Here is a 12,669-nt window from a genome sequence, read left to right as displayed (position 1 = left end):
TTGGGCTAGAGGTAAATTTCCACTTAAAAATTTCAGAATATATTTTAAGGTTCCTAAACATTGATAGATCTCAGATCATCTTTGAAAAATAAGGAAAGCCAAGCATTTATTTTTAGCAAAGTATCCATAAACTAGAAAAAATTAACAAAACCAAATTAGTATACAGTAATTAGCAACATTACTATATACCTATGAAACTTTATTTTTTATTATTAATATTAATGTTGCTATTTACTGTATATCATTTGGTGTTATTTTTAAACCATGTTTTGTTTTATTTGCAAACTCCTGACACTCTCGGAAGCAGGTAAAAAAATATAAAGAAAACTCAGACTTTTTTCTGACTTTCACTTGCTACATGTTAGTTCCAAATGTGTTTGAAGCTAGACATAGTTAGGAAACTAGCATGTTCAGAAGAAGGTCAGCAATGGCAGCCCCCGTATTTCTTTCATAAAAGTTGTGCTCCTATCTTCCTATACTCTCTGCCTGTACTATATTGAAATCTCGGGCCCTGTTATCAGCCCTTTCCTGCTCACCTCTGTGAATTATAAAACACTTATCTCCAATATTATGAAAATGAGAAGGTGATGGCAACCTGTTCCTTCATAGATATAGTAGATCAAGTTAGCATTGTCACTTTACAAATGGTGTGTTACTGGCCAGATTACCAGGTGAAAAAAGAGAGAAGAAAAACATAAAATAATGCAATATGTTATTTGGTTTAAATGTTTTAATTCTTTATGTATTGGTGTTTATCTTGACTAAATAGTTTAAATAAATAGAAATTAATGGTAAAAAAAAGATGCATAGTTTTGTTTTCATACTCTTTTGTTGTTGTTTTAAAGTGCTTTGATTCACTTCTATAATTATCCTGAAATGTGTTTACTCAAATAATGCTAAGATAATGTAATATGCAGATGCTATTATCCCCAGGACCAATAGGAACTCATACAGGAATGCTCATTGCAATAAATTCACCTCAAACCGCTTTTGCTAACTTGTGACTGGCAAAACTTGAAAGCCCAAAACAGTTAGTCAGATGCCTAAGGATTTCCTCTGTAATCCCTCAGTTTACCAAGGCATAACACAGCTGTAAATAAAGATACTTGTGAGGGAACAATGCATGTTGGCTCGCTCTAAACCCATTTCACACAGCCTTCATTTCTTTTGAGGAGATAATTGAGGTTACATTTAAACAAGAAATATGCACATATTTATTAAAATGTTGCAGACATGTTATCTAATTTCCCTTTGTTTTAAATGTGTATAATTACAAAATCTGCAGAACTCTTGTACATCAGAGTCGTGAAAATTGTATTTTATTTATGTACAATTTAAGAGTAGGCCTATTTTTAACGCTATGAGTTTAAAAAAATGAGGGAAGGAGCTCTGTAAAGTCCTTTGATATTTTCCAGCAAACTAATCCCTAGGTAAATATGCAGAGGACGTTTGATTTAGTATTATCGTGGTGCTGCATAGTGTTATGTAAAAAATAATTCCATTCTCAATAATACATGCTGAGTGTTTATATGCCCATTGGAACAGCTTCAGACAATTTGCTGGCTTGATAGAAGCCAGGGCTTCCCTATAAATAAATCTCTAGGGCTACATTGTCAGCAAGGGTGTAGACTGGGCTTTGACAATCAATGCCATGCCTTGGTGGTGTTGGAAGAAATGTCTGAGCCAAGAGCCCTAACAAAAGAACTATACAGAATTATAATACGAGGTACAAAGAAAGAGGATCAGAAAAAAGTCTTCTCTAAAACATTCAATTAAATTCAGATTTACCCCAGGGCCTTTCCTCTGAAAGTCTAAGTAGGAATGTTTCTGTAAAATGATTATGTGACTAAGGCCTGTTAAGTTAATGGAAATCTAATTGTAGGGTGAAATGATGTTCCAAATGTGCAACTAAAAACAATCCAACTTCCAAAGGAGTTTCAGTTATCTGCGTGTAACAGAGTAAATTGCCCTTAGCCCTTTGATGAATACATGCCGACTGACTCATTATAATAACTGATTTCAAAAGGGCCGTATATCAGAGCTTCAGAAATAAAAATGTCTTTGTTGATCCTAGCTACCAAGCCAAATTCATATTCAGATTTGCACTAAAACAGTAACAGCTAGAAGCCAGTTGGTTGCCATATCTTGCAATATTTTTACTATGTTCTTGTCAATATATTTTTTCTGTAAAACTCATTCTCTTTACTTCTTCCTGCTCACTGATATTCATGCATTTCTCTTTTACCATCAGCATTACAAGTTTAGTGTCTTTTCCCACCATCCTTTTGTCCAATATGATAATAAAAGTTTTATCACACTACTATACCAAAATTTCAAGGCTCCTTAAGTAACTGGTCACATAAGAGAGTTAAAGCACAAGAGTCTAATGTTCAAAGACCCATTGATGGTCTGGTTAGGCTAAGACAGGACCTGCTACTTGCCAGTGGCCTTCGGACTCCCATGTCCTTCTGCTGTTTCTCTTCCAGGATCAGTAGTTGGAAGGCACCTGGAGTGGCTGCTGACTACTTATTAGAAAGATTTTATTATCAGGTTATATAACAGGACAGAGGAGAAGCAGGGTGGGTATTAAGGTAGTTTGGTTACAGAGAGTGTTTAGGTCCGCTTTAAATTACCTATGCCTCACTGTGCAGTACTAATCAATTCATTTAAATACAATTCCGCTGCTACATAAGTGATTTAGCTTGTTAGTCAAAAATTCCCCAAAGACTTCTATAATGACATTACATTGGCCTACATGCCAGGGTATCAGTTGCTGCAGACTCTGAGGTCCCATTCATACTATGATGCGTCAATGTATGTTGCGTTAAGGTAGAACATTTATTTAAATTAACTGCCTAATAAACCAAAGCTTTATTACATGGTCACACGGTACACATACGGCAATGTTTCAGAGCCATGCAGGGCGCCTTTGTCAGGCAAGACGAAGGGTCCCTGTGTGGCTTCGAAAAATTGCCATATGTGTACTGTGTGACCATGTAATAAAGCTTTGGACCCTTCTGAGGAATAGGGATGAGCTTCGAGGTCGAGTCAAACTCATGTTCAACTTGAACATTGGCTGTTCGCAAGTTTGCAAAACAGCGAACAATTTGGGGTGTTCGCGGCAAATTCAAATGCCGCGGAACACCCTTTAAAAGTCTATGGGAAAAATCAAAAGTGCTAATTTTAAAGGCTTATATGCAAGTTATTGTCATAAAAAGTGTTTGGGGACCTGGGTCCTGCCCCAGGGGACATGGATCAATGCAAAAAAAGGTTTTAAAAACGGCCGTTTTTGAAGGAGCAGTGATTTTAATAATGCTTAAAGTCAAACAATAAAAGTGTAATATCCCTTTAAATTTCGTACCTGGGGGGTGTCTATAGTATGCCTGTAAAGGGGCGCATGTTTTCCATGTTTAGAACAGTCTGACAGCAAAATGACATTTCAAAAGGAAAAAAAGTCATTTAAAACTACTCGCGGCTATTGCATTGCCGGTCCGACAATACACATAAAAGTTCATTGATAAAAATGGCATCGGAATTCCCCATAGGGGAACCCCGAACCAAAATTAAAAAAAAAAAAATTACATGGGGGTCCCCCTAAATTCCATACCAGGCCGTTCAGGTCTGGTATGGATATTAAGGGGAACCCCGGCCAAAATTAAAAATAAAAATGACGTGGGGGTCCCCCTAAATTCCATACCAGACCCTTCAGGTCTGGTATGGATTTTAAGGGGAACCCCGCGCCAAAATAAAAAACAAAACGGCGTGGGGTCCCCCAAAAATCCATACCAGACCCTTATCTGAGCACGCAACCTGGCAGACCGCAGGAAAAGAGGGGGGACGAGAGAGCGCCCCCCCCTCCTGAACCATACCAGGCCACATGCCCTCAACATTGGGAGGGTGCTTTGGGGTAGTCCCCATGTTGATGAGGACAAGGGCCTCATCCCCACAACCCTGGCTGGTGGTTGTGGGGGTCTGCGGGCGGCGGGCTTATCGGAATCTGGAAGCCCCTTTAACAAGGGGACCCCCAGATCCCAGCCCCCCCTGTGTGAAATGGTAAGGGGTTACAAAAGTACCCCTACCATTTCACTAAAAAACTGTCAAAAATGTTAAAAATGACAAGAGACAGTTTTTGACAATTCCTTTATTTAAATGCTTCTTCTTTCTTCTATCTTCCTTCATCTTCTTCTTCTTCTGGTTCTTCTGGCTCTCTTGGTTCTTCCTCCGTGTTCTCGTCCAGCATCTTCTCCGCGGCGTCTTCTATCTTCTTCTCCTCGGGCCGCTCTGCACCCATGGCACGGGGGAAGGCTCCCGCTCTTCTCTTCATCTTCTTCTCTTCTTCATCTTCTTCTCTTCTTCTCTTCTTCATCTTCTTTTCCGGGCCACTCCACATCCATGCTGGCATGGTGGGAGGCTCCCGCTGTGTGACGCGTCTCCTCCTCTGACGGTTCTTAAATAATGGGGGGTGGGGCCACCCGGTGACCCCGCCCCCCTCTGACGCACGGGACATGACGGGACTTCCCTGTGGCATTCCCCGTGACGTCACAGGGAAGTCCCGTCAAGTCACCGTGTGTCAGAGGGGGCGGGGTCACCGGGTGGCCCCGCCCCCCATTATTTAAGAACCGTCAGAAGAGGAGATGCATCACACAGCGGGAGCCTCCCACCATGCCACCATGGGTGCGGAGCGGCCCGGAGAAGAAGATGAAGAAGAGAAGAAGAGAAGAAGATGAAGAAGAGAAGAAGATGAAGAGAAGAGCGGGAGCCTACCCCCATGCCATGGGTGCGGAGCGGCCCGAGGAGAAGAAGATAGAAGACGCTGTGGAGGAGATGCTGGACAAGAACACCGGAGGAAGAACCAGAAGAGCCAGAAGAACCAGAAGAAGAAGAAGAAGATGAAGGAAGATAGAAGAAAGAAGAAGCATTTAAATAAAGGAATTGTCAAAAACTGTCTCTTGTCATTTTTAACGTTTTTGACAGTTTTTTAGTGAAATGGTAGGGGTACTTTTTTACCCCCTTACCATTTCACACAGGGGGGGCTGGGATCTGGGGGTCCCCTTGTTAAAGGGGGCTACCAGATTCCGATAAGCCCCCCGCCCGCAGACCCCCACAACCACCGGCCAGGGTTGTGGGGATGAAGCCCTTGTCCTCATCAACATGGGGACAAGGTGTTTTGGGGGCTATCCCAAAGCACCCTCCCAATGTTGAGGGCATGTGGCCTGGTACGGTTCAGGAGGGGGGGCGCTCACTCGTCCCTTCTTTTCCTGCGGCCTGCCAGGTTGCGTGCTCGGATAAGGGTCTGGTATGGATTTTTGGGGGGACCCCACGCCATTTTTTTTATTTTGGCGCGGGGTTCCCCTTAAAATCCACACCAGACCCGGAGGGTCTGGTATAGAATTTAGGGGGACCCCCACGTCATTTTTTTTTTAAATTTTGGCTGGGGTTCCCCTTAATATCCATACCAGACCTGAAGGGCCTGGTATGGAATTTAGGGGTACCCCCACGTCATTTTTATTTTAAATTTTAGTTCGGGTTCCCCTGTGGGGAATTCCCATGCCATTTTTATCAATGACCTTTTATGTGTATTGTCGGACCGGCAATGCAATAGCCGCAAGTAGTTTTAAATGACTTTTTTCTTTGAAATGTCATTTTGCTGTCAGACTGTTCTAAACACGGGAAATGTGCGCCCCTTTACAGGCATACTATAGACACCCCCCAGCTACGAAATTTAAAGGGATATTACACTTTTATTGTTTGACTTTAAGCATTATTAAAATCACTGCTCCTGAAAAAACGGACGTTTTTAAAACTTTTTTTTGCATTGATCCATGTCCCCTGGGGCAGGACCCGGGTCCCCAAACACTTTTTATGACAATAACTTGCATATAAGCCTTTAAAATTAGCACTTTTGATTATTCATGTTCGTGTCCCATAGACTTTAATGGTGTTCGCGTGTTCGAACAAACTTTTTTACTGTTCGCATGTTCTGGTGCGAACCGAACAGGGGGGTGTTCGGCTCATCCCTACTGAGGAATCCTTGGTGTGCTGATGACATTTTCCATTGTCTAAAGTTTTCTAGCCTGTCGTCATTACAGGAACCAGCATCAATATAAGCCATTTCCATGAATGTGTGTGTAGGGAATATTGTAATTGGCCTAATAAATCAAAACACACCAAAAATGTGCACGTAGCTTTTTTGACAGCACATCATACTTCAATACACCACTCCAGCTATTGACATTTTGGTATGTAACAAACAAAACATTTCAGAACACAGATTTTCAGATATATAATCTTAAGTAAAGTATTTGTAAGGTTGTATTTGTTCATATGTATCTAGGTATTTATTTGGTCACGTGGGTAAGAAAATGCCTAGTGCTCAAAAACTAATGACATTTTTAAATGATACTTGAATCAGTCTAGACAGTCTTGTCCTTTTTTTTTCTTAGATATTTCAATTGTCTTCTGTATGAAAGAAAGGACATACTGTATACTTGTAACCAGAAAAACTGAATTATGTTTGCTGACATTTTCATATTCTGATTTATACTGTCAGTTACATTTCTACCTCTATTCTAAAAACCCTTGGAAACAGTTGTAATAAAAACTGGTCCCATGCATTAAAATGTCTAAAACAACAAATGTAATGTTGCACACTGCAGCCAATCAGCTTCTAAGTGTCAATTGCCACCTGCGGCTGTGTTAGAATTTCAGTAGAGATCGACTTGCAATTTGCTCACTTTACTTAGCATTTTTCACTAGCATTTTTATTTTAAATAAGTGAGGACTACAGTTTGACATCATGTGCATAGTTCAATACTCATGTGGGAGCATAGTGAGATTCTATCATTCTCAGAGTGGCATGCAAAATGTAGATTTCCCATTGCAACCATTTAAAAATCAGCTTTCATTAAAAAAAAAAAAAAAAACAGGAAAGCGCTAAATGTAGAACTCTCTAGTTGTTATGGGTATAGTTTTCATCCTCAAATTGAACTTTTATATTGGAAACAAATAATACATCCAAATCAATTCTTCAATAGTATTACATTAATTTGCAATCACATAATATTCATATACAGAAAATATACCACCTAATAAATAGTAATATTAAGAGAATTTTAACAGTTACCTTTTCCCCAGTTTCTCCTGGAGTTCCAAGTTCACCTATGCTTCCCTTTTCACCCTATAGAAGTAGTAAATATAACAATGCTTAGCAAATAGGGTGATACAGTACAACGCAATCCTTCTAAAAAGGAAAATATCATAGGTAACGTGCAGAGCAACACAAAACAGTAAACCTGAAAAAGAAAGTAACCTGTAAAATGGTACTAGTAGAAATTCATAAAAGCTGCATAAATGATGCTCAAAAGAAAATACTGTATTTATTGGCGTATAACACTCACTTTTTCACCATGAAAATCGGGTGCAAATAGCGCGTGCGTGTTATACGCCAATACTTCAATTTTAGCTGCCTCGGAGGGGACAGGGAGGGCGGTGGGACGAACGCCGTCAGATTACATACAGTGAGAATCTCCTGTTTACTTGGCGGCCTCTGTAATAGGAAGTCCCGTCTCCTGGGCCGCCATTGGACCACTGTTCTGTCTATCGTAGGAGCTTCTCACTGTGTGTAATCCGTCGGCGCTCGTCCCGCCCCCCTCCCTGTCCCCTCTGGGCTGCAGATGGGCATCGATCAGGCTGCAATGATGGCAATGGTGAGGCTGCTGCATTCATGGCAATGGTGAAGCTGCATTGATGTGGACTGATGAGGCTGCATTGATGGCACTTGTGAGGCTGCAGATGGGCATTGATCAGGTTGCATTGATGGCAATGGTGAGGCTGCAGATGGGCACTGACCCTTATTTTGCTTCAAAGTTCCTTATTTAAAATGTAAGTTTTTTTCCTGAAACTTCCCTCTTAAAATGAATGTGTGTGTTATAGGCCTGTGCGTGTTATACGCCGATAAATACGGTAGTTGCAAAATTTCAAATAAAATGTATATTAAAGTATAACTAAAAGCAAACGTTTTTCAGATTTGGATAGAGTTGTGAGGGGTTAGAACCCCCCTGTCAGGTTTGTCTGTATCGCCATCAGGGAAAAAAACACTATCTCTAACTAACCTGGTCACTAATGCCTCTAGAAATAAAACTGAGGGTAAATCCAGAATTGAGAGAAAATCATTCATTAAGGATGCTTGTTCTCATGACAACTATCTAAGCAGGGGTATTCCACACATTGGAAAGATACCCTCTCACTTCCTGTCGGGTCTACAGGACAGGAAGTGAGATAAAAACACCCTGAGCCAAAAAAAAAAAAGAGATTGGTTTTACCTGCCTCCTCTTTTATACCTTAACCAAACTAACTAAGCGAAGGATACAGTGTATATGTTTCTTTTAGTTACCGTGCTTTGATCATTGATGTTTGCATAACTAAATAAGATCTGTTATTTGTTGTTATTATATATAACAACGATTTCTTCAGTACAAGGCTGACAGAAATATAAATCTGTTTGCATATTGTGATTTTATTGTAAGGGCATCAAACTATTTTTCCTTACACTGAATAATTTTTGCCCAAAACAAATACAATAAATTATTTGACCATATACGTGTTGTACTTTCACTGACAAATCTGACTTTCATTATGGAATATTTTAACAAGGTAAATAGAAGCATTTGTGTATAACATTTCAATCCCTTTCATACAGTAAACTGAATATATAAGCTCACGTACAAGGTAAAAACACTTCATAGTCATGTTTAGTTTGACCTCTACCCCCAATGCTCTTGAAGGTGTGGAACTGTTGATAATCATCTTTTTTATAGGTGGTAATTGGTAAGGCTGGTCAGGATGTGTGTGCAGAACAGCCTTGTGGAAAAACTGCAGTTTGCTACAATTTGCAGAAAGTAGAAGAAATATGACAATATACACAGCAATGGGTGTGTCGATTTATCAATATAGGACATATACTGTATAAACTAATAAAAAACTAAAAAGGTCTTAAGACTCATTACAGGCAGAAGCAGAATGCTGAGCATTAAGTGAAGGCAATGCATATGAAAAAGCAGTAGCAGTAGCAGTAAGAGGTCTGAGTTTATAGACAGCACAGCACAATTTGAAGCCCTATAGCTAAATCAAAGGTGCAGGAAGTTCTCAGATACCACAAGTTGTGAAGGTGGCAAACGTGTACACAACTGACTGTAAGGGTCAGCTGGTCAGTGGTCAAGTGCGCCCCCAAAACTTTTCCTTGCTCGAGCTGGACTGGGACACCAAGAAGATCTTTCAATCGATTGGGTAATCAAGACACCATACACCGGGTTGGTTATCAAGAGTACAATGTATTACAGGGAGTTCACATGTTATATAGGACAACAACATTATACATCAGTAGGGGCAGACTAAGGGGCAGTCCCCTAGTCTAGCCAATCACAAGAGTACAAGTATCACAAGTTACATGTTATATTACATATATGTATTTGCATAGTATTCTGCCCAGAGACATACCTAAAAAGTCCCTTATCTAAATATACCTTCTTAGCTTAAATTCTTAAAGGCTGAATAATATGGAAATAACCTTTCAAGATACTCTCGGTCATGGACCATTGGCTTCGGGCCCAGGTGTGCGGTGAGATGAACTAGCTAGTTCCGGTATACCTATTCAAAGGTTATCACCGCAAATACTTTCCTGTTGTGCACATGTGCAGCTAGCCTGCTAGTAAATTTCCATTTGACATTATAAAAGCCTTGCGATAGCATTTTATGTAGCATGTGTCAAAAGTTCGGACCCCTTATCTAAAGTATACAGTGAACCAAAGTGCAGCCATTTTCCTTACACTGACTGGATACACTGCCACCACAGTAGTTTTTAAATAAAATTTAAATAAAAAAATTCTGATATAATAAACAAAGCACTTTACCCACTACTTTTCACTACAATTCTAGATCCATCATCTAACACCTAATGCTTTCCCAAAGCACCTCAAGGACAGCACTTAATTTCCCAAAATTAAACTGCATTACTCGCATAATTACAGCCTTGCCTTACCTTTTTCTCATAGCTATGTAACATATATAACTTAAATAGTTTACATTATAATATTTCATTACAAGCCACAAAACATGCAACAAGCCATCAGTAAGATGAATGAGGGAAACAAGTGTGATTTAGGCCTTGTCATGATATTTAATTGCCTAATCCACCACTTCCTTGGCTACTCTATTTTAGAGAGGTGCATCCATCTGGGTTGGCTCTCAGTTAACTTTAAGCTTGCTGCATAGTACATTGATATTGTACCCTGTCTACTACATGCACAAGTGAAGTTGAAAGCATTTATTATTATTATTATTATTAAATGTATTATTGCTAATACATTTAGCAGTCTACATATGTGTGGTTTCTTCATGATGGAAAGCTATCTACAGTATTTTAGTTTGCCAACATAATTCCTTTTTCTGATATAATATACAGTACATGCCTTTTCTGAAAAGTTAAAGATAACCTCCAGGATCCTCCTCCACCAATCCTCCATACCCCCTTTAACTACTTGCTGGCATAGAAAAAAAAATGCTCTATTTTACTCACCTAAATCTAGGATCATATGATGTCTCAGCCCCAAGTCTTCTCTATTCTGTGTATAGGAGGAAGGGGGTCCTTTTTTGGGTGTCCATGTGACTGTCTGCGTGACATGAACACCTCCATTTGGCTGTCCGGTGCTGGGGCCTTCTCAGTATCCAAAAGAGAATGTGCAGGAACGATGTCAGTGTGAGGGGACTGTCAAGGACTAGCAAGTACATGCACATCTACAGAACAGTATTACCGATCCCCTGCACCCAGAAACAGTACTGATGAGAAACCCAGATGAGAGACTTGGGTGAGTATACCATTAGTTCACAAGATATTTAAAAAAAATAAAAGTATGGTGAGAGGGTGGTTGTGTTTTGCCCGGAAATGGACTTTAAACCTCACCCCTTTACACATTATAATTCTTTCTTATCATGCTTTTTTTGGCATGCAGAAATGCAACAGTATCTTTTAAGTGAATAAAAAAAAAAGCGTGCACATTTCATAGGAACAGACCAAACAAATTGGTAACATAATTGTGCACTTTTCCTAATAAATGGCAAGTTCAAGTACATGACTGAGATGTTTGAGCTAGGACTCCCTAAACTGCATTAAAAAAAAGTAATAATTTGAATAAAATATATATGTTTGGTATCATTATAATTAATATAAGTGTACCTCTCTTTTCATTTTTTACCATGGAAAAAAGTAAACTGATCATACACTGAAAAATCAGCCTATCAACATTCCATTCCGCCATCAGAACTTTAAAGAATCGAATTGACCTTTTATCAAAAAGGTTTCTTAAACACATTTCACAAGTTGTCAACCCCTCTTTTCTCTCTTTCATGACATCCATGTATCTGGAAAGTGGCAGTCACCTGAAACACGATTAAATCATCTGATTTAGCCTGTAAATGTCTATTCCGTAAGGTTATTTAAACATAACAGTCAAAGTTCAAAAGAAGATACAGTATTCATTTATCATAAAGAATTGAACCCTTTAGATTCTCGAGATGCCATATAGTGGGAGACTGCAGAAAATATAGCTGTTATGTTATACCATAGATACTACACATAGCCTAAATGTTGTAAAAGGTGATGGTATCAAGCTCCTTGAATGCTCTGCTGGGATGAAATACTGTAGCAGAAACCAGTGTGATGGCAACAAACCAATTAAACTATTTATAGTCATTGAGGAAAACATTCTATTTATAAATCCCTTGTAAAATTCCTGTGTGTGCATATGATGCTAGTAATAAAGTCAAAAATGATTCATAAAAGACTTCAAAAGGAATTCAGAGTAAAGGTTAGGAGGAGTAGTGTATAAATGGCATTCCCATCTTTGCGAAATTTTTGAGTATAGCCTCACATAATAAAGAAGACTTGACTAGACATAACAAAGTACAATCATCCGGATTAGTATAGAGAAACAAGGAGGGGTGAAAATATAGGAGCAGTTGCTGAAGCTGGCCATACAAATTAATTTCTGCCCAATTGGTTATAATGGGGAAAGGAAGGTTAGGTGGGAGGTTAGGTGGGTGGAGGGTTGGGGGGGAATAGGGGTGAGTAGGTAAAGTAGAATTGGAAAGGTGAGAAACAGGAGGGTGTTCCTCAACTTTCCAATTCTAGTTTACCTACTCACCCCTAAACTTTTTACAGAAAGTGGCCCATGCAGACAAAGGGCCTCATGTGTTTTAATGGACTGAGCTCAGCATTGTTAGGATAGGCAGAAGGAGAGCATACAAGGCACATGCATGGCTTTTGAAAAAGGGTACTCTCCTGCAATGTTAGGGGTGAATGTCAATGGCTGCTGAGTAATTGGGCGGTCATGCAATGCTGTAAGCAATTTATTTTCACACAAATAGAGCTTTCTTTTGGTGGTATTTGATCACCAATTAGTTTTAATTTTTTATTATATAAACAAAAAAAGACCCAAAATTTTGAAAAAAAATGCATTTTTTTAACTTTCTGCTATAAATCATCCGTAAAAAAAAAAATAAAATGTCCTCATAAATTTAGGCCAAAATTTATTCTGCTACATGTCTTTGGTAAAAAAAAAAATCCTAAGTGTATATTGATTGGTTGGTGTGAACGTTATAGCTATGGTATATACT

General features: G+C 39.2%; 1 protein-coding gene across 3 annotated transcripts in view; it reads right to left on the bottom strand.

The window, feature by feature from the left end:
* COL19A1 (collagen type XIX alpha 1 chain) overlaps window positions 1-12,669 on the bottom strand; it is a 1,371,841-nt gene that overhangs the window by 1,009,833 nt on the left and 349,339 nt on the right. For all 3 annotated transcript variants that reach the window (XM_073626739.1, XM_073626741.1, XM_073626740.1), the window contains exon 10: window positions 7,124-7,177. In XM_073626739.1, coding sequence (XP_073482840.1) covers window positions 7,124-7,177 — 54 coding nt within the window. The remainder of the gene's footprint in view (window positions 1-7,123; window positions 7,178-12,669) is intronic.

Source organism: Aquarana catesbeiana, linkage group LG04 (genome assembly GCF_042186555.1).
Source record: "Aquarana catesbeiana isolate 2022-GZ linkage group LG04, ASM4218655v1, whole genome shotgun sequence".
Classification (NCBI taxonomy): Eukaryota; Metazoa; Chordata; class Amphibia; order Anura; family Ranidae; genus Aquarana; species Aquarana catesbeiana.
The sequence above is the reverse complement of the archived record's forward strand: the minus strand, read 5'-3'. Positions and strand labels throughout refer to the sequence as shown.